Source organism: Pogoniulus pusillus, chromosome 6 (genome assembly GCF_015220805.1).
Source record: "Pogoniulus pusillus isolate bPogPus1 chromosome 6, bPogPus1.pri, whole genome shotgun sequence".
NCBI lineage: Eukaryota > Metazoa > Chordata > Aves > Piciformes > Lybiidae > Pogoniulus > Pogoniulus pusillus.
The window spans coordinates 14,525,614-14,543,693 of record NC_087269.1 but is presented as its reverse complement, the minus strand read 5'-3'; the positions used below and the strand labels follow the sequence as shown (position 1 = coordinate 14,543,693).

The following is an 18,080-nucleotide window of genomic DNA, read 5'->3' as shown; positions in this document are numbered from 1 at the left end:
AACGTGGGCCTCTCATCTTGTCTTGCAAGGTGCCGGCAGAGCTGAATCCAGCCTCGCAGAGGAGCCCTGATGGCAGTGCTCCCGCTCCTCTCTCACGACCTGTGCGGGGACAAGGATGTAGGGTGGGCAGAGGCGGGGATAGGGACTGGACCTACCTCCTTGCAGGAGCACTGGAAGTGGGTGAGCTCTGCAGAGAGTGTGGAGACACCTGGCTGCAATGTCTGGGTATCAGCAGGGAGCTGCATGGTCCTTCGGGAGTGACGCCTTCGTGAACAGCCCTGGTCCTGAGGCCATGCTGTGCTCATCCTCACTGCACACCCAACACGGGGTCTCACAGCCCCCTCCTCCACAGCAGGTGCTGGATGTGGACCTCTCCCACCCTTGCTGGCAGCTGTGGCCATCTCCTTGCCACCAAAGTCATAGCCATTGGTGTGCTATGTTCCCCGAAGTGGGGGGTTCTGACCTTCCCTTCCTCTAGTCCTATCCCAAAGCAAATCCTTGCTTCCCAAGAGTCCTATAGACCCCTTATGTGCCCTTTAGCCCCCTTTCCCCCCCCCCCCCCCCCCCTCCCCGTCCAATCCTGATGGCCGCCTCCTCTCTGTCTCCGCAGGGCCCGGTGGCCGGTGTTGGTATCCCGGCTCCACAGCGGCCGAGGCTCCTCCCGAGGTGACACTATCCTGGTCCCTCTTTGCCACGCAGCTCTCCCTCCCTCCGCGTCTCATGCTGCAGCAGATGGTGGAGGTGACATTTGTCTGCGTGTGACGTGCTTGACGGTGGCCGTGTCCCCCTCCTCCTCCCTTTGCCCCGGGTGGAGGAGCCTTGAGCCTATCTGGCAGAGGCGGGACAGGCAGCCTGAGAGGTCCCCTCCCCATCAACCCCCCACCTCTGCCGCAAGCCCCGCAGACATCTGCGCCTCCTCTCTTGACCGCATCGCCACCAAACCCTTCTTCCAAAGCCCTGGGGCGCCAGGACAGCTGGAGTCCATCCTCCCCGAGGGTGAGCACCCATGGCCGCAGGGTGTTTTGCCGGGGGGTGGGTGCGGGGTGCAGGCACCGGCGCCTCCCGTTCGTTCTCTGTTTTCTGCCTTAATTAGAACCCGGAGAGACCAGGCGAAATCGCATTAGCGCGGGGCCCCGGTGCGCTGAGCCATCCATCTTTTTTTATTACAGCGTAATGGGGCTGCTCGCAAGGCGCCGTGCGATTTGTCACAGGCCTCGTTCCCTGATAACGGGCATTTGTCATCACTTTCTTCCCGTGTTAATGTCATCATCGGCGAGCTGACAGGCAGACCCGTTGAGGGAGCGCTGGCGACAGACCACATCCGTCAACCTAATATTTCCATGGCTGTGGGGATCAGCCGGGCTGCGAACACACATTAAAGTGCTTATGAGGGGAGGAAAAAAGAGAGGGGGGGGGGGACACAAAACAAAACCAAACCACCAACAAAAAAATAAAAACCAACAAAAAAAAAAAAAAGAGGCCGTTGTCATTAATTAAAATGTTAGTGCGAGCGTGTGGTGTGTGCGAGTGGCCCTGCGTGGGGACGGGGAGGGCTGCGGCGCCGGGGGACAGGCGGGTGCCATGCGGTGGCCTTTTAACGGAGCGCGCATCAGCTCCTGAAACCCATTTAAAAGTTATTTGGGACTGGGGAATCGGTAGCGAGAGAGGTGGAAAGGTCATTGTTAATAAGGGAGAGCATGCGGGAGCGCGCAGGGAGGGCACGGGCATGGCCAGCAGAGGATGGCAGAGATGGTCACCTCTCTGCCAGGGCACGCTTTGTCCCGTGGGAGGTATCTGAGCCGATCGGGTCACAAAGTGAGTGGCCTTAGCTCTGCGTGGCAGCAGGATAAGATGGGGAGAAGGTGACTCTGCGGAGGAGTTGCTTCATCACTTGCAAGGGCAGGAGTGGGGTGGGTTGTGGAGTTCAGCGAAGGGGGCTGAACACCCCACAAACTGGTATTGGGGTAGGGCTCTGCAACTGCAAATGAGATACATGGACAGGAGAAGTCTGGCAGAGGGTCAAATCTGTGACCTCTGCCATAAGCAGCCAGTGAGGAGACTTGCCCCAGGCTCTGGGGCCGAGTCAGCAGTGAGGGGGACTCAGATACTCACCCCATAATATTTGGCAGTTGCTATGGAAACAGGCAGTGGTGATGATAAAGAGTGCAGGCAGTGGAGGGTGCGTGGCAGGCACCCTGAGTGTTTTCTTTCCTGTGCTTTTCTGGGATTCCTGAGATCATACAGAACAGGAAAGTTTGAATTCCTTTTTATTTTTTTCCTTCCCCTCCTTTTTTATTTGTTTGGTTTGGTTTAGTTGTTTTTTGTTTTTATTAACTTGTGGGGTGTCTGGGAGGGTTTTGGGCTGGGTGCCTTAGCCAGCTCTACCCACTGTCCTCCCAGCTCCTGCAGAGTCCTGGTACAACCCCTGTTAACACATCAGAAAGTGACTCTAGGAGTACTGATGCAGCTGGGCCAGGGTATTTAGAATCAGGGATCAAAATGCTTCTTCCTCTGCCCAATTCAATTTGCAGGTGTCCTGGGAGAAATCTCTGATGTTGTGGACCTGTAGCTGGATATGGTGCAAAGGGACAAAGCCCTGTCAGGGAGCATGGTAGGCATTGGTAACCCTCAAACCCTCCTCAGAGTAGAAGGGGGAGCATGAGGTTTGAAAATGTGGCTGTACAGAGAGCATAACCTCCCTCAACCCCCACCCCAGGGGCCAGACAGGGGCAGGCTGTCAAGATGTCCTATGAAATCTCCTTCCTGGTGCCTGCTTTCATTGTTTTTCTCTATTTTTCTTTTTCTTTCCTGTCCATCCTCATTCCAAACACAGGCTCTGTGCATGGGAGGTTCAGGTTTGGGAGAAGATGTTGTAATGGGTTAGGAACCTCACACACACACTACTTGAAATTTACCCAGATTAACTTGGATCAACCAAGTGATCTGATTTCTCTCATTAAAATATTCCAGTTAGCCTCGAAGCAGCACAGATGTGGCTTTTTTAGAGACCTGAGCCCTTTCTTTGTGTTCGCATGGACACACTCTCACACACCCTCCCCAACCACAAGTCATTGCTACTACTGCACCAACAAGTTTGGCTTCCTGGCCAGCACCTGGGGCTGTCACCAAATTAGGAGTGTCTAGGATGGGTAGAGATGGGAGTGGATAACTATCCCTGGGTACTGGTGGGGAAACCGAGAGACAGAGCAAAGGCTTTGTGGTCCTCACCCCCACTGTTGCTTACAGGTTATCTCCTCAGCCCGGGATGTGCATCCGACAGGTCTGCTGACAGCTGGGAAATTTTCTCAGGACTGCCTGGCAGTGGCTGGACTCCTAGCCCTGTGACACACTTGTCCAGGTCACCGGCCCCCGTGGCAGCAAACCCTGCCACCTAACCCTCCCTCCACCCCAGCCCCACCCCCCCCATAAATCACTGCCCTCCATTGGCTGAGGACCTTTTAAAAAGGATTTATTGGGGGAGATTTAAGCGCAGGCAGGGATGCGGTTTCATAAATCGAAAGGCAATAGCACTCATCATTACCAGCTTTTGGGGGGTGCCATCCCTGCTCCCCCCCTTTCCCGTGGCCATGCTAACAGCCCCCTCCCTAGCCCTGCCGCTTCTACTGCTCCCATTCTCCTCCCGGCCCGTGGGGACTGTGAGTGTGGAAAATCCCAAGACAGGGAGTGTAAATGCTTGTTCTTTGTAAATGAAGAACATAATTAACATTAAATTAAGGTAATACAAATGAAGACAACACAGAGCCTGACAGGATGAGTGTTTGGGGAGGCAGTAGAGAGAAGTGATTCATATTTTTAATTTACTGTACAAATAGACTAGCAGGGCTGGGGGGAAAAGGGCCATCCAAGTGGAGTGGGGATTTTTTTTTTCCCCCACTGTTGTTTTGCTGTGCTTTAAGCACACAATGACTATTAAAGTCAACTGCCCATATAATAGGACATCTCCTACATGACTGCCTCTCCGAGAGGCAGCTTGCTGTAGCAATAAATTCTGGGAGTGCCATCTGCTGGTGTGCACCCTTAGCCGGGCACCCTTGCCTCGGCCACCCCAACGTTGGGCAAACTTACCTTGGCCACTCTGATGCAGAGCACCCACACCCAGACCAGCTCTGGCACCCTGCACTGCTGCAGAGATCTGCTCCTGTAGAGGACTGCCCATGGACCTGCTGGGTTCAATACAGAATTGTTAACTTTGTTTTCCTATAGGTTAACGAACGGTTTCTTTCCTCCTCCAAATATGCCCTTAAGTTATTAATCATCTATATTTTTTTTCCCTCTTTTTATCCCCAAGAGGTTGAGGGGTTTGGGCTGATACTAAGGAAATATTTTAGGCTTAAAAAAAAAAAAAACAAAACGACAAACCAATGGTCTGCACCCCTCTGGAGTGCTGGGTTTCAGCTGAGTGCCTGTTACCCAGACCACAGTTAAAAATTCACCCAAATTGCCCATTTCAGCTTTTTCTCTGCAAAAGGATTCTTGACCAGGGTCTGTCTGAACCAAAGGCTTGGCTAGAGTCAGCTCTGCACTTGAATGAGATGAGAGCTGTGGGCTCAGTCCAGGGAGACTCTGCTGTGGGATGACTTTTGGCCAGAAGTGATCCAGGTTACCCATCACAGGGGTGTGCATGGGGCTGTGGCACCTGGAACAGGCACCCTGCCACCACCACATCCTTGTTCCTTCTCTGAGAGGACTCCTGCAGCAAGAGGCTCCATTCCTAGATGAAATCACCTTGTCCAGCTGAAATTACCCTTCCCAGAAGAAGATGTCATGGGACCATGCAGAGGGCCTCCTACTCTGTGTCAAAACTGGAGGGGGGGGGCTGTTAATTTTGGGGCTGCAACCTTTTTGCTCTCCAGGTCACTTGAGTTCTGGCAGTTATTGCCACGAGCAGCACCTGTGGGTCCAGTGCTGGCTGGCTTGGAGGTGTTAGTCCCAGCTCCTTGTTTCATTTTTTCCCCATGTTCTACCCCATTGCTGCTGCTTCTTTTCTGCTGTGATGCTCACTTCCCATGGTGCAGGGTGGGTAGAGGGGCTGGTGCAAGGCAAATCCTGTACCCAAAGAGAAGGGTACAGGATTTGTTCCCACTTTGTTCCCTCCATGCTGCTATTGAAAGTGTGTTTATACACAAGGCTGCAGCTGGGAGGATGTGGAGTGTCCCAGTGTGAGCATCCTGGGCTGACACAGGGGGTGTTTGCAAACTAGCCTCCCCTTGGGCAATGCCTCCTGTGTCCAGCACCCTACTCCTGTGGCTGCTTCAGTGGAAGCATGGATGAGGAATGTGTGCAGAATCTGACCTGCCCTTAAGGGGTCAACAGTGCCAGTCTGACTCAGGAGGGCTTGTGCTGAGGGTTCAGATCTTCACCACATCACAAGTTGCTTTGGGCTGGAGCATGATGATGCAGTGTAGATTTGGGTACCACTGAGCAGCAAACCACCTTGGTTCCAGAACTTCTCCTTCATTGGTAAGTCAAGAGGCAGGAACCAATCCTGCACCCACCCCCATGATGCAGCTGGATGCTGCTCCAGCTCCCCTCTCTGCACAGTGAAGGAGACAGGAGCAGAGCTTTTATCCTGCTCAGAGCATGCAGAAAATGCACCACACTCAAGGGTGGTCCCTGATGGAGCCTTCATAGTCAGGTGAGATTCTGGAGGGGTGAAGGAAGCCTAGTTGTGGTGACAGGGACAGTTCACTAATAGGACAGCTGATGAACCTAATGCAACATTTCAACCTCAGATGCATGCCAGGTCCCCGTCATTAGCAGAGTCCATGCCCCAGGAGCCCATCCCAGCTGGAACTGTAGGGACTGTGAGGACAGGCAGGGCATGAAGGCTCCTTGGCATGTCTGGCCCATGGCCTGAGGACACAGACAGCAGTGTGTGCTGCAAGCATTCATCAGCTTCCTAGTCAGCATGTGACCATTCACCTTGAACCAGGCACACTCCAGGAGAGCTTCCCTGCACAATCTGGAAGTGAGAGGCCATGACCTTGGGGACCCTGTTTCAAAGTGTCTAGAGAGTTCAAACTGAGGCCTTCTTTTCCATTCCAGTTTGGCCAGGGTGAGTTCCCACCCTCCATATGTATTCATCAGAGCTTAAACTGACTCACCTTTGAGCATTGGGTACGTCAAGAGAAGTCACATATTGGGAGAAAGTCACCTTCATCTTCAGTTCTGCAAACTGCAGGAGGATCAGGAGCTTCTCCAAGCATCAGAGTAATTTCTCAGGCTCTTCTTCATGCTGTCTCAAATTTTAATTTTTCAAGGTCAGTTTGAACACTGATAGAGGATACAGAGCTACAGAACCACTGCTTTAGGAGGCCAGAACCCAGAAAGCCGCTTTGGATACAGAGAAGCAGGTTTGGACATGGGGAAGTAGCTCGGAGCTCATCCAGCCATGTCTTTCATGCAAAGTCTTCAGTGGAGGGGCTGGGAATGCCTCTCTGGGCAGAGGAAGCTCAGATCTTGCTTTTGCAAAAGCAAAAGCTCAGCAGCAGGGGACAGGTTGAACTGACAGCCCCCAAGAGGGATCCTGTCCCAGTATGCTAGAGAAAAAGCTGATGAGAAGCTGTGTCCCATGAGCATGGGCTTTTCTGGCTCACACTCTCCCAGGTTTTGTCGGCAGGAAGATGGGTGTGCCCCTCAAAAGGGACCCCTGGGACAAATGCCCCCAGAAGCTGCTATAGGATATTGCCAGTGACCTCTAGCTCTTGGAAAGAGGGCATTTCTGGCTCTGATAGTGCCTGAAGCCCTAGTAGAAATGAGTCCTGACCCCACATTTCCCGAGTCAGCCCCATCTCAGCAGCCAATACAGAGCAGCCCTCAGCCATATGGCAAAACTCCATCTCCTTGGCTGTGCCAGGACCCTGGGATGGGGTGGGGGGAGGGGGAAGGGCTGCTCCTAGGGTGGGCCATTGCCTCCTACGTGGAGGGCAGGGGGGCATCTTCCAAGCTGCCCCACATGCTGGGTGGGAGAGATCAATAAATACCAGAATAAATAAATACAAGTGGCAAAGAGGCCTGAAATGATGCTGTCGTTTGCCGGGAATGAGAGACACAAGTGTAATTTAGGTTTTGATATTATGAAAGTCTCGCTGCTCTAAAACAGCAGGGCACTCAGTGCCTCATTAATAAAGGATAAACTTGGAGTCTATTTACAATGCACTTTTTGGGGTTATTTACACTCCATTATACATATGTAATGCTGCACATATTTACCGCTCTGTGCTGCTGCCGAGAGCAGCTGAGTCGGGAGGCAGCTGGGGTGGGAAGCAACTGCTGCTGTGGAGCCATGACCCCCACTTACACTGATGTCCTCTAAACAGCTCGAGATGCAGGAGAGCCCCAAGCTGGCTTCTGGGCATGGAGAGGCTGGGGCTGGGCATTGGGAACCCAGTATGGTCCAGCCTTGATCTCCATGGGCTCAGTGCCCACTCCTCACCCAGAGGCAGCCCGAGGTTTTGCCAAGTGATGCAGAAAGAATGACTCCTTACCAAGCAACCACGAGCACAAAACGTGCAAGCTATGGGCCCACCACGGAGTCGGCGACTGGAGAAAAGAGGACTTCATCGTTTGCAACAAAATAAACCACCCTTGTGTCAGCAGGAGGGGTTTGGCCAAGCAGCCCTCCCCATCGCCTGGCTTTTACCTCTGGTCAGAGCAAAATGTTGTGGTTTCCTTACAAACCTTATCTCCCTGAGGATCTGCTGTCTTGGGAGCTCCAAACCCTATGGTGCTTCTGGAGCTGCTGTAAAGATCCTTGGTCATGCAGCTGTCATGCCCATGGCTGTTCTGGGAACACAGGACCACCTCCAACATAGTCTCCAGGATTCAGGGAAGAGATGTGGAAGAGGTTGGCCATGGGGAGTACCTGCGGGTCACAGCAGTTCATGGGGTGCAGAAAAGGGACATGGGTGTACCCCAGACACCTTTTTCTGTGGCAGATTGCCTAAGTGCAAGGGTTCCACAGGAGCACTCTTTATGGGGTCGGCACACGAGTCCAGGTGGCAAACGGTTTCCAGCTGGCTGTGGAGGGGCACAGTGGCTGGGTAGTCACCCTCAGCTTCGAGCTGCTCCATGTTACTTCTGTGACAGCCTCTGGGTTTACATGACCAAACCAGACGAGACACAAGAGCCCAAGAGTCATCCTGGCCACCCTTCCTAGAAAATGTGGGACAACTTTGACCTTTCTAGCCAGGCAGGGAAGGATCTCATCCCTTTTTGCTCCTCCCCAACACCCAGGGTGGGGGAACCCATCCATGTTTTCTGTTTTTTTTCTATCTCAGGCTAAACTTGCTAAATGATGGCTCTGGAGGCAATGCTCTTTATTAAACACCTTGTGTGGGCAGCTCTTGGCAAGTTCCCATACCCAGGAGAGATGTGAAACCCCTGCACCCAGGAAGTTCCCTCATGGCTCAAGGGTATCTCTTCTGGCACAGAGGAAATGTGCAGCAGCTGGTGCAAGCCTGCTGCATCATCGGAGCTCATCCTCGCCACAGGCTGCAGCATGGTGAGACGTCCTTGGAGACCCAGAGCTTGGAGATCCTACTTCCCTCCCCAGCTCTGAGCCTCCTCCACCATCCTTGCCTCACCATCCCATCCAGATCAAGTCAGGCTGGACCCCGAGCCCTCCAGGGAGCTGCTCTCCAAGGCCCCATAGCCATTGAGCTTCATCATCCCAGTGAGCTGATTTGGGATGGAGAAGAAGGAGCAGCGTGTGGCAAAGATGTGGCTGATCTCCATGAAGGTTTTGTTCTTGGTCTCGGGGATGATCAGGTAGATGTACAGAGCCACCAGCAGGCAGATGCCACAGAAGACCAGGTAGCAAAAGGCACCAGTTGACATCTGGGAACAACAGAAGAGCAGGAACAGGGCAGGTACCCCCAAAGTGGGCATGACCCAAGTCAGTGTCCCCTTCATGTCACCTCTCCCTGAGCTAGCTCTGGCCAGCACTGAGCTAAGTGAGAAGCATGAACATCCCTTGGGTTAAGCCTAGTTTGACACCCTGTCCAAGGGGAGCAGTAAGATGTGTCCACCCTCTCCTCCTCCCATGGCCCCTCCAGATCTGTACCTGCAAGAAGGGGAAGATAAAGCCAACAGTGAAGTTGCAGAGCCAGTTGAGGGATCCCCCCACAATATAGGCGGCTGGACGGTGTGACTGTGTGAAGAGCTCAGCTGTCATCAGGAAGGGGACACCAGCTGCAGTGGGAGGGGACAGATCAAGGGTATGTGGGACAGGCTGCCTCAGGTACTCCAGGGTCAACAGCTCCTTCAGTTCTGTGGACAAAGGGCTGGAAGCCAGCATGACCCATGGGTCAAAATGGTGATGCTGGGAGGGCTGGAGGAGATGGGGACCACAGAGATGGTTGGACCATTGTTCTGTCTGTGGTCTCCCTTTGGGCTTTCGCCTCCATGGGTGGGTGATGTTGCCCTCCATATACAAGCTGTGCTTGCTGGGTGCTGAAATCAGTTTTACAAAGTGCTTGACTGGAAAGTTTCAGACTGAGTCAAAATCAAGGTGGAACATTTCACCTGGAGCCTCATTTCACAACAATTTGCCTTGCTGATGATATATTAAATCTCACACAGATCACAACCCTAGAGAAACATAGTCCTGGTATCCTCCATAATGCCCTTTCCAGCCTCCCTTAATCAAATGGTTTGGAAAGCTTCACAGTATCACAGTATCATCAGGGTTGGAAGAGACCTCACAGATCATCAAGTCCAACCCTTAACCACAGACCCCAAGGCTAGACCATGGCACCAAGTGCCATGTCCAACCTTGCCTTGAACTGCCCCAGGGACGGCGACTCCACTTCCTTCCATTGATTAGCTAAAGGCTTGGACGCTGCAACTGATATAGGCAGGAATGAGACAACCACATTTGCAAGTACCAACATTTCCCACAGGACACCAAAATGCCATTTCCCAGATGGCTTTTCTCACGTACAAGAGTAAAAACCAGAATGACTTACCCAAGCCAACTTGCCCATTAAAAATGCCCCAGGTTGTGGCTGCTTCTCCTGAACGGACTCAGACCCTCCGACCATGTGCCACTGAGCCACCCTGGGTCCCAGGACTGTTCTTTTGCTGGAGGGATCTGAGGGCTCATGGGGACATGACAGAGGACTGTTTGGTGTGGTGACATACTCAAGGTCTCACTACCTGGGGTCTCTTTCTAGAAGGTGCTCCAAGGGAAAGGATGAACAAAGAAAGAAAAAAGTAGTGCTGAGAAGTGAGGGAGGAGTGGAGCCCCTGATGGACTCTTACTCACAGCTCGCCAAGAATAGAGATATATATTTTTGGTTTTAAAACTCCTATTCATCATTGTTTGTGAACAATGAGCCATTAAAATCCTAATTAAAGATGTAATTACAGTGAGTAAAGTCTGGGCAGAGGATGAATTATAGATCTGCTAACGGCACTGCTAATACATCAACTGGGTAAACCAGTCCAGGTTTCACTCCTCACTCTTGAGCCCAGTCTCTCACTTGGCATGGGATGATGCTCAGTCTCACCACAATGGGGGCTTTTGACACCTCCAGAGTGGTCTGTGAAAGGCTGCCATGGCTTCCTCTAGGTTTGGCTCAAAAGCAGATGAAGGAAAGGAGGTGGAGTGTGTCCTGGGGACATATCTGGGCTAGAGGCACTACAAGTGGAGTCTTCCTTTCAGGGTGCAGCAAAATAAACCAGAACCTGGCTATAGGGAAGGGCAAAAGGTGCCAATCCTGCCACCTGCCTGCAAACCTTGCTGCTGTCTGCTCACCCAATAGCCCCATTCCCACCACACCTCCCTCCCGCTAGCCCTAGACCCACCTGGTCCCATGCAGAAGCCAGCAATGATGCCAACCACGCAGGTGACAGCAACGTAGCGCATCCAGGGCACAGTGATCTGTGAGGGGACACAAGGCTGGGGGATGCTGCTGAGGTGATGGCCCTGAACTTTGCACCCAGCATCCCCAGATAGGGCTCCACACCTGCCCCTCAGCTTGACAGCAGCCCTTGGGGACAGTGGCCATGCAGGACACACGGGAGAGATGCAGACAAGCAACGGCTGGTGTGAGGCACAGCTGTTGAGGGTCAGCCTCAGCAAAGCTCAGCAACCTGTGATGCTGAAATGTCCCCAGAACCATTGGGAGCATCCCTTGGGAGCAGGTAGCAGCAGCAGAACTCTGCAGAGGTCTCTTCCCTCACTAGCATTTTATATTTGCCTCTCCTGGGACAACTATTTCCATAGAAAATCTGCTAGAAGCGATGAGATTTTTTTCCATGTGGGTTTTCTGTTTTGATTGTTTCTGGGTTTTTTTTCTGTTTTATTCTTCATACTGAATTTTCCTTTAAAGGGAAAACATTGCATGGAAGCATCAGCTCACCCACACAAGCTCCCTGCCCTGGAGTGGTGCCCATCCCTCGTTAATGCACCCAGGGCTCCAGCCTCAGAGCATGTCAGAGGCCCAGAGTGAGAGGCATTGGTAGCCAGATCCTACCTGCAGCAGCAGGGAGACAGTGATGCCAGCCGAGCAGATGCCCATGGTGCAGAAGCCAGTGATGATGAGAGGCCGCCGGCCCAGCTTCTCAATGGTAAAGCACTGCCGAGGGAGAGCACAGACTGATGGGGTGGTGGTGAGCTCCCTATCAGGGTGTGGTCACATCCTGCACCCAAGATCCAGCTGAAGGTAGAAGGATGCTCTCAGTGGCATGTTGGGTTTGGGGGCAGCCCCAGCTCAGAGCTCCAGGGTTGGGGCATGAGAAGAGCAAGGACGCCAGGGTCCTGGGGTGAGCATGCAGCAGGGTGCAGGTTCAGGACTGGTCCTGCGGTCGCATGGGCAGCAAGGCGGAGCAGAAGAGCCGGGCTGGGCACCGGGCGCGGCGGCGCGGCAGCGGCTGGAGCAGGCAGGGTATTGACAGCAGAACAAATGCCTGTAATTTTATAACCAATCTCGGCAGGTCCATCGGGGGCTGTTTGCGGGGCTTCTCCCGAGTAATCGAGCTGCAAGGTGGGGGCGGAGGGGGCGGCTGCTGGGGGGGCTGCGGCAGCCCCACGGGCAAGGGACGGTAGAAAGGAAGAAGGGGAGACCCTTCAGAGGGGCAAGGGGGTGATGAGGGAGCCCCATTTTGCCGTGGGTTGAGCTATGTGGAGAGGGGAGCAGTGCCCACGCAGTCCTGGCTTTCTGGGCGGAGCCACACCGCATCCATCTCTCTAATTGTCAGGCAGCGGATTTAGTGCCGAGTGGCTCAGGCTGGCCCCGGGTGACACTCGCAGATGGGACGATGGCCATAAATCTGCCTGGCCCAGCGCTAACTCTCCAACTAAATGAGGTCTGGCTGGGGGGGCTTGGGCTGCTAGCCTGGGGCCAGGCCAGTGTTTGGCTGGGGGCGGGGCAGACAGGGACATGTGGCTCTGCTAACAGAGTGACAATTACATTTTGAACCAGGGGGAACCGCTTACCCCACTCCATCACCTCCTACCTGCTCTTCACCTGGCATCTCACATCGGCCTCAGCTCCCTGCTGCTCACTTACCTCAAAACTCTCCTGCTCCTCCCAGATACAACTCCACAGACTGAGCCTCTCTCATCCCTTCTCTCCATTTCATTTCCCTGCCAAGCCCTCTGCCCTCCACTGAAGTGGCTGTGCCGTTAAAATGGATGGTATCTGGGGGTCCAAGCAGCCCCCTCTGTCTGATGATGCGAGGAGGTGACATGGATAGGCTGTGTCCATCTCTCCATCCATCACTCACCCCAATCAGCCCAGCAACAACTTCTATGGCACCGGTGCCCACAGTGGCGTAGGGGATCTGGGATACAGGGATGCCTGCATTCTCAAAGATGGTGTTGGTGTAAAACCAGATCTGACAAGGAGAAGACTTATGATAAGCCCACCAACAGAGACATTGGGCACTTGATGCAATGAGTTGCCAGGTCTCAGCTCAGCCTCTGCAGAGCCAGATCCTGGAGTGAAGCCACCGCAGGACTTACAGCATCAATCCCTGAGAGCTGCATGCCAGCATTCACCACTACCACTGAGAGGGTTTGCCAGCGGACGGAGTGGTCCCTCAGCAGCTGCCAGACAGAGACCATCTTCACAGAGGAGAGGGATTGCTGCTCCTTCTTCATCTCCTCGATCACATCCTGCACATCAGGTGTCCCCAGGAACCAGCGCAGTGCTGTGGGGAGAGTGGAGGTCACAGGCATATGTCTCCCCATCACAGGGTAGAGGATGGATACTCATGGGTAGGCACAAGGTAGAGGCAGGGGCTTGGCTTTTCCCTGACTCAGCCTCCCCTGAGGGCCTTCCCCTGACCCATGAGGCTGTGCATCCATAGGAACTGAGGAGATGCCTCACATTATGATGATGGGCACTGTGGAAATGACATGGTGCAACTGGGGTAGGACAAGAAGGGCTGAGCCATAAGGACTATGGTGGCCTGTCAGGTTTGGGTGTGGAAGGATGCCATGAGGATACACCTTGGTCTTGAGAGAATTTGGGCCCGTGCTAAGCACCTCCCAGAGCCACTCTTCCCCAAGACAGCTCCTCACCCTTGGTGGCCCCAGAAATATCATTCCTCTCTATCAGCAAGTACCGCGGGCTCTCAGGAAAGCAGTGCAGCAGTAGAAGCTGGAGGGAAGCAGGAATGACCACTATTGACAGGAAAAGGGGCCAGAATCTGTCCTGAGGAGTCAAAATGGGACATGTCACAGGGAAGGTAAGAGCTGAGTCCAGTGTGCAGAGAATCATAGAATCAACCAGGTTGGAAGAGACCTCCAAGATCATCCAGTCCAACCTAGCACCCAGCCCTGTCCAATTAACTAGACCACAGCACTAAGTGCTTCATCCAGTCTGTTTCTGAACACCTCCAGGGACAGCGACTCCACCACCTCCCTGGGCAGCCCATTCCAATGGCAAATCACCCTCTCTGTGAAGAACTTCCTACTAACATCCAGTCTATACCCCACCCTGCACAACTTGAGACTGTGTCCCCTTGTTCTGTTGCTGGTTGTCTAAGAGAAGAGACCACCCCCCACCTGGCTACAGCCTCCCTTCAGGTAGTTGTAGACAGCAATGAGGTCAGCCCTGAGCCTTCTCTTCTCCAGGCTGCACAACCACATCTCCCTCAGCCTCTCCTCACAGGGCTGTGTTCCAGGCCCCTCACCAGCTTCGTCGCCCTTCTCTGGACATGTTCCAGTATCTCAAGATCTCTCTTGAATTGAGGAGCCCAGAACTAGACACAGTATGGGCTGGGCTATTGTGCTCACCTTGCCCAGCAGCTCTGGGAGGCCCAGGACCTGTGCAAAGAAAACCCCCAGGCAGATGAAGATGCTGGGCACAAGGCCCAGGAAACCTCGCAGATTCTTGGGGGCGATTTCTCCCAGGTAGAGGGGCACCACACTGAGACAGATACCTGGATGGGGACAGGAGGGACAAAGATGGGAGAGGCAGCAGGAAGAAGGGTGCTGAGCCAGACCATCACTATGCCTTTTCCTATGCCCAGCACCATCCATGGTGAGGACACCATGGCCAGGGAGGTGACCCTGTCTGCCCCATGGAGACACCTGCTGCACAGCCTGCAGCCATGGGGAACATGAATTTTTCTCAAGCCCCCTGGGAACAGGCTGTAGGGGGCTGAGCTATGAGGAAGGGACCTCTTATCCTAGGCAGCAACCTACCTGAGTGAAGCCCTGTGATGGAGCGGCCGATGATCACCATCTCAAGGGATCCTAGCTTCCTACTGAAGCCCATCAAGCCACCAGCCAGGAGGACAAGCAAAGTGCTGCGGCTCAGTGTGCCATTCCTAGCAGGACACAAGCAGCAGAGCAGCTCTTCCAGCCCCATCCCATTCACTTGACCATCCTGTCCCATGCCACTCACTCACCTGCCATATCGGTCCACCAGCACCCCCACCAGCAAGGAGCCCACCAGCCCTCCCAGGGCAAAGATGGAGACAGTAAGGGAGTAGAGGAGGGTCAGAAGGCCAGGGGCCAGCCCATGCCCATATCGCTGGGCCCAGGTGGTGTTGTAGAATGCCTTTATGTGCTGTGAGGCAGAGAGAGACACCAACTGATGAGGGAAGGCAGGCCACGTCAAAGGTTTAACAACATTGCAAATGCAGAGCAGGATATGATGGTATGGCTGGGATGTGCTGGTTTGATTGCTCAGCCAGCCTCATCACCAGAGGGGTTTAAGGGCAACTTAAGAAATGCTACAGGCAGAGCTGGAGCAAGGAGTTTGTGGGCAGTTTTCTCCAGCCCTTGCCTTCAGTCTTGGGAGATTACATGAATGCAGGCTCCCGTGTCCCTCCCGAGCCTCTCCCCAGGCCACTCTCCGTGGGTGACTGACAGAAGGAAACACCAGCACTTGGATGTGGAGCTGGTGGGTAGCAGTCCCTCCACCCTCCTAGGAAGGTATGCAGAGTCCTTTCCTGTTCCTAGAGAGGCTGCACATCCCTTACCACTGCTGGTGAGTTCACCACAGCCAGGTTGTAGCCATAGAGCATGGAGGAGCCAAAGGAAACCAAGAGGGTGACCGACAGCAGTGGGAAGGTGAGGTGCTGGGAGAAAAGAGGAGGGATCAGCACAGTCCTAGTCAGCATCATGCCATGCCCAGCACCCAGCACCAAGTCTATCCGATCCAGCTTCCCCGTGGTTGGTCTCGTGGCTGTGGCATGAGGCTTTACCCTGGCCAAGGCCCAAATCAGGCTGCTTGTCCTGGCTGCCTGACCCAGGCACCCCTGTAGCAGGTCTGGGAGGGGACAGCGGGCAAAGGGGCTCAGAATGGGGCACCCAGATACACTGCTGTGAGCTGCCACACTAATGCCCTCCACTCTAAGGGACCCAGTGTCACTGAAAGGTGCAGCTCCCCGCGGCAGGTCCCAGCCCTCCCAAAACGCTGCATGCACCCACCTCCTGAACCTTTGCCCCACCAGCTCCTCTCTCATTCCCTCCAGCTGCAGGGGGAACCTCGCTACGTGGAGCCAATCGCTATGGAGCGACATCCTGCAGCCTCGACCCAGCCCCGAGGGGCTCAGCCCAGCCCAGGCTCAGGATGTGCAGCAGAACCCATCCAGGTCACCTCTAGCTGCAGGAACCCCCCCTGGGTGCTGCGCCCTGCTGGCTCAGGTGGAGCAATAAGCATCCCACGGCCCCGCAGCGACAGGAGCGCGGCTGGGGGCAGGGTGAGCCTGCGAGCCCCAGGTGCTGCCCCGCGTCCCGTCCTCCAGAGCCCGGCGCTCCCCGCGCCCCCGCGGCACGGTAGCCGGATCCGTGGCACTCAGCAGCTCCCGGCTCACACGCAGCAAATCCCTACTAATCCCACCAGGAATCCTCAGCTGGGAAAGCAAACGGGATGGTGTCAGGCCAGGGGCTGGTGAGGGAGGGGCACGCCGAAGGGCGGGCGGGAAGTGGGGATGGGGCAGCCCCCCCCGGCCCCCAGAGAGCTCACCCTAATGACGTCCCCGCCGGGCCGCTGGGTCCCGTTCCCGACCGCTGGGGTGAGGCTGCAGCTGGAGCGGAGGGAAGAAGGAGGATGGGGGGAGGAAAGCAGCTCCAATCCAGCAGCTTGACTCTTCTCTCCCATTTTTAGATGGAAGAAGGAAGGAGAGAGGAAAGGGAAGGCAGGGCAGGGCAAGCAGCCTGGGTGCCCCCGGGGCTCATTGGAGGCGCCGGAGCGGCCGGAGGAGGAGTCCGAAGGCCTGCCCCCATCGCCGAGGGCAGGGGCAGAGGCAGGTCGGCACCTCCGGGCTGCCCAGCCCGCTGAGGGGCTGTGGCCAGGTCTGGGGACAGCGGGAACACCCATGCAATGCTCCGCTACGGCTGAGCCCTCGTACATCCCCTCCAAAGAGGGGGTGGCCCGGGGGACTGCAAGCATGATAGCATCCCTGCATCATCCCCGAGGCGGGGGGCGAAGGAGCAGACCAACGTCACCCAACCCTATTCCACCCTGTCAGACGCGTGGGGCTGACCTGCCCCATCCTCTGCAGCTCGGGTAGGAGGCTGGCAACCATCCTGGCCAAGGCGCGGGGCAGCTGCTGTGCCCAGCCACAGAGGGGTACAGCTCCCAGCCTCAGAGGCTCGGCTCATGGCAGCTCAGAGGAATCCAATCTTGCTGCGGCCAGGAGCTGCCTCCCCTGCTGTTAATGAAGTGCCTTTAATTAGCAGCCTAATAGCAAACTCTTAATTTGCAGAACAGCCAGTTGAAAGGATGGGGACCCCACTAAGACAGGACTGGTAACAGCTCCAAGGGCTTCAAAGGGACAGGCCTCGACAGGCTGGCTCCACAGTGTGAAGGAGTCACGCAGGGACAGGGAAGAGAGGAGCAGGGCTGGGAGAGCCCCGTGGGCATGAGCACCTCTGGGCCTGCCATGCCCAACCTGAACCAGGCTGCCTGGGTAATGGAGAGCCTGGGCGCCTCATCCTCCTACACAGGGTGCTTCTGCTCCTGGCTGCTCCTTCCACGCCCTCCCATTCCAACTCTCCCGGAAAGCACTATTCTCTCTCACCCAGCTACAAGCCCTTCCCAACTTGCTGGTGTTCAGCTTTTCCCAGGCACCTCCTCAAGAGCTTCTCTGTCTTGCTCAGACTCTGTTTCTCCACGTCTGCATAGGGGCATCACCTTTACCTTCATGCAGGTGCACTGGGCAGCTGCAGCGATCGCAGTGACAGGGCCACAGTGGCAGGAGACCTTCAGGGAGTTATGGTCCCATGGGTGATGATCCTGTTTTGTTCCCAGAGTAGTGGGTCGTAAATCCATTTTTTAGACAAGCCCATCATGACTCAGCAGGAGGAGGACATGCAGCCTGCAGGCACCAGCCCTGCCCAAAGCACTTGCAGTGCTGCAGGGCAGCCCTGAACATCGCCAGGACTCACCCCAAGTCCTGCACTAAGACAGGGCAAAGCAGCAAACCCAGTGCAGGACGTTAAGCCAAGTCAGCTCTCACTCCAGTCACCCAGGCACATGGCTCATCTCTGGGTCCAGCATCCGGGGGGTTCAATGTGTCCAGTCTGGTAGGCTCTGCCAGAGGGGAGGGTGAAACAGCAGCAGCCATCTCGAGTCATGTCAACAACTATCCAC

At 55.0% G+C, this 18,080-nt stretch overlaps 1 protein-coding gene and 1 long non-coding RNA gene across 2 annotated transcripts; both read right to left on the bottom strand.

The window, feature by feature from the left end:
• Positions 1-1,139: 1,139 nt before the first annotated feature.
• LOC135176465 (uncharacterized) lies at positions 1,140-4,313 on the bottom strand. Its single transcript, XR_010302668.1, has 3 exons — positions 4,087-4,313; positions 2,113-2,230; positions 1,140-1,362 (listed from the first exon to the last, which is right to left on the bottom strand). It is a non-coding gene; the product is annotated as an uncharacterized LOC135176465 (long non-coding RNA).
• Positions 4,314-8,588: 4,275 nt separating this feature from the next.
• On the bottom strand, positions 8,589-16,663 carry LOC135176464 (solute carrier family 2, facilitated glucose transporter member 5-like). The gene is given in 13 exon segments (XM_064145605.1): positions 8,589-8,859; positions 9,086-9,213; positions 10,831-10,906; positions 11,502-11,603; positions 12,754-12,864; positions 12,992-13,179; positions 13,553-13,685; positions 14,270-14,415; positions 14,681-14,805; positions 14,887-15,047; positions 15,463-15,561; positions 16,452-16,624; positions 16,627-16,663. Coding segments are annotated over 13 exon segments (1,719 nt in total). The 3' UTR covers positions 8,589-8,619.
• Between the last annotated feature and the right edge of the window lie 1,417 nt (positions 16,664-18,080).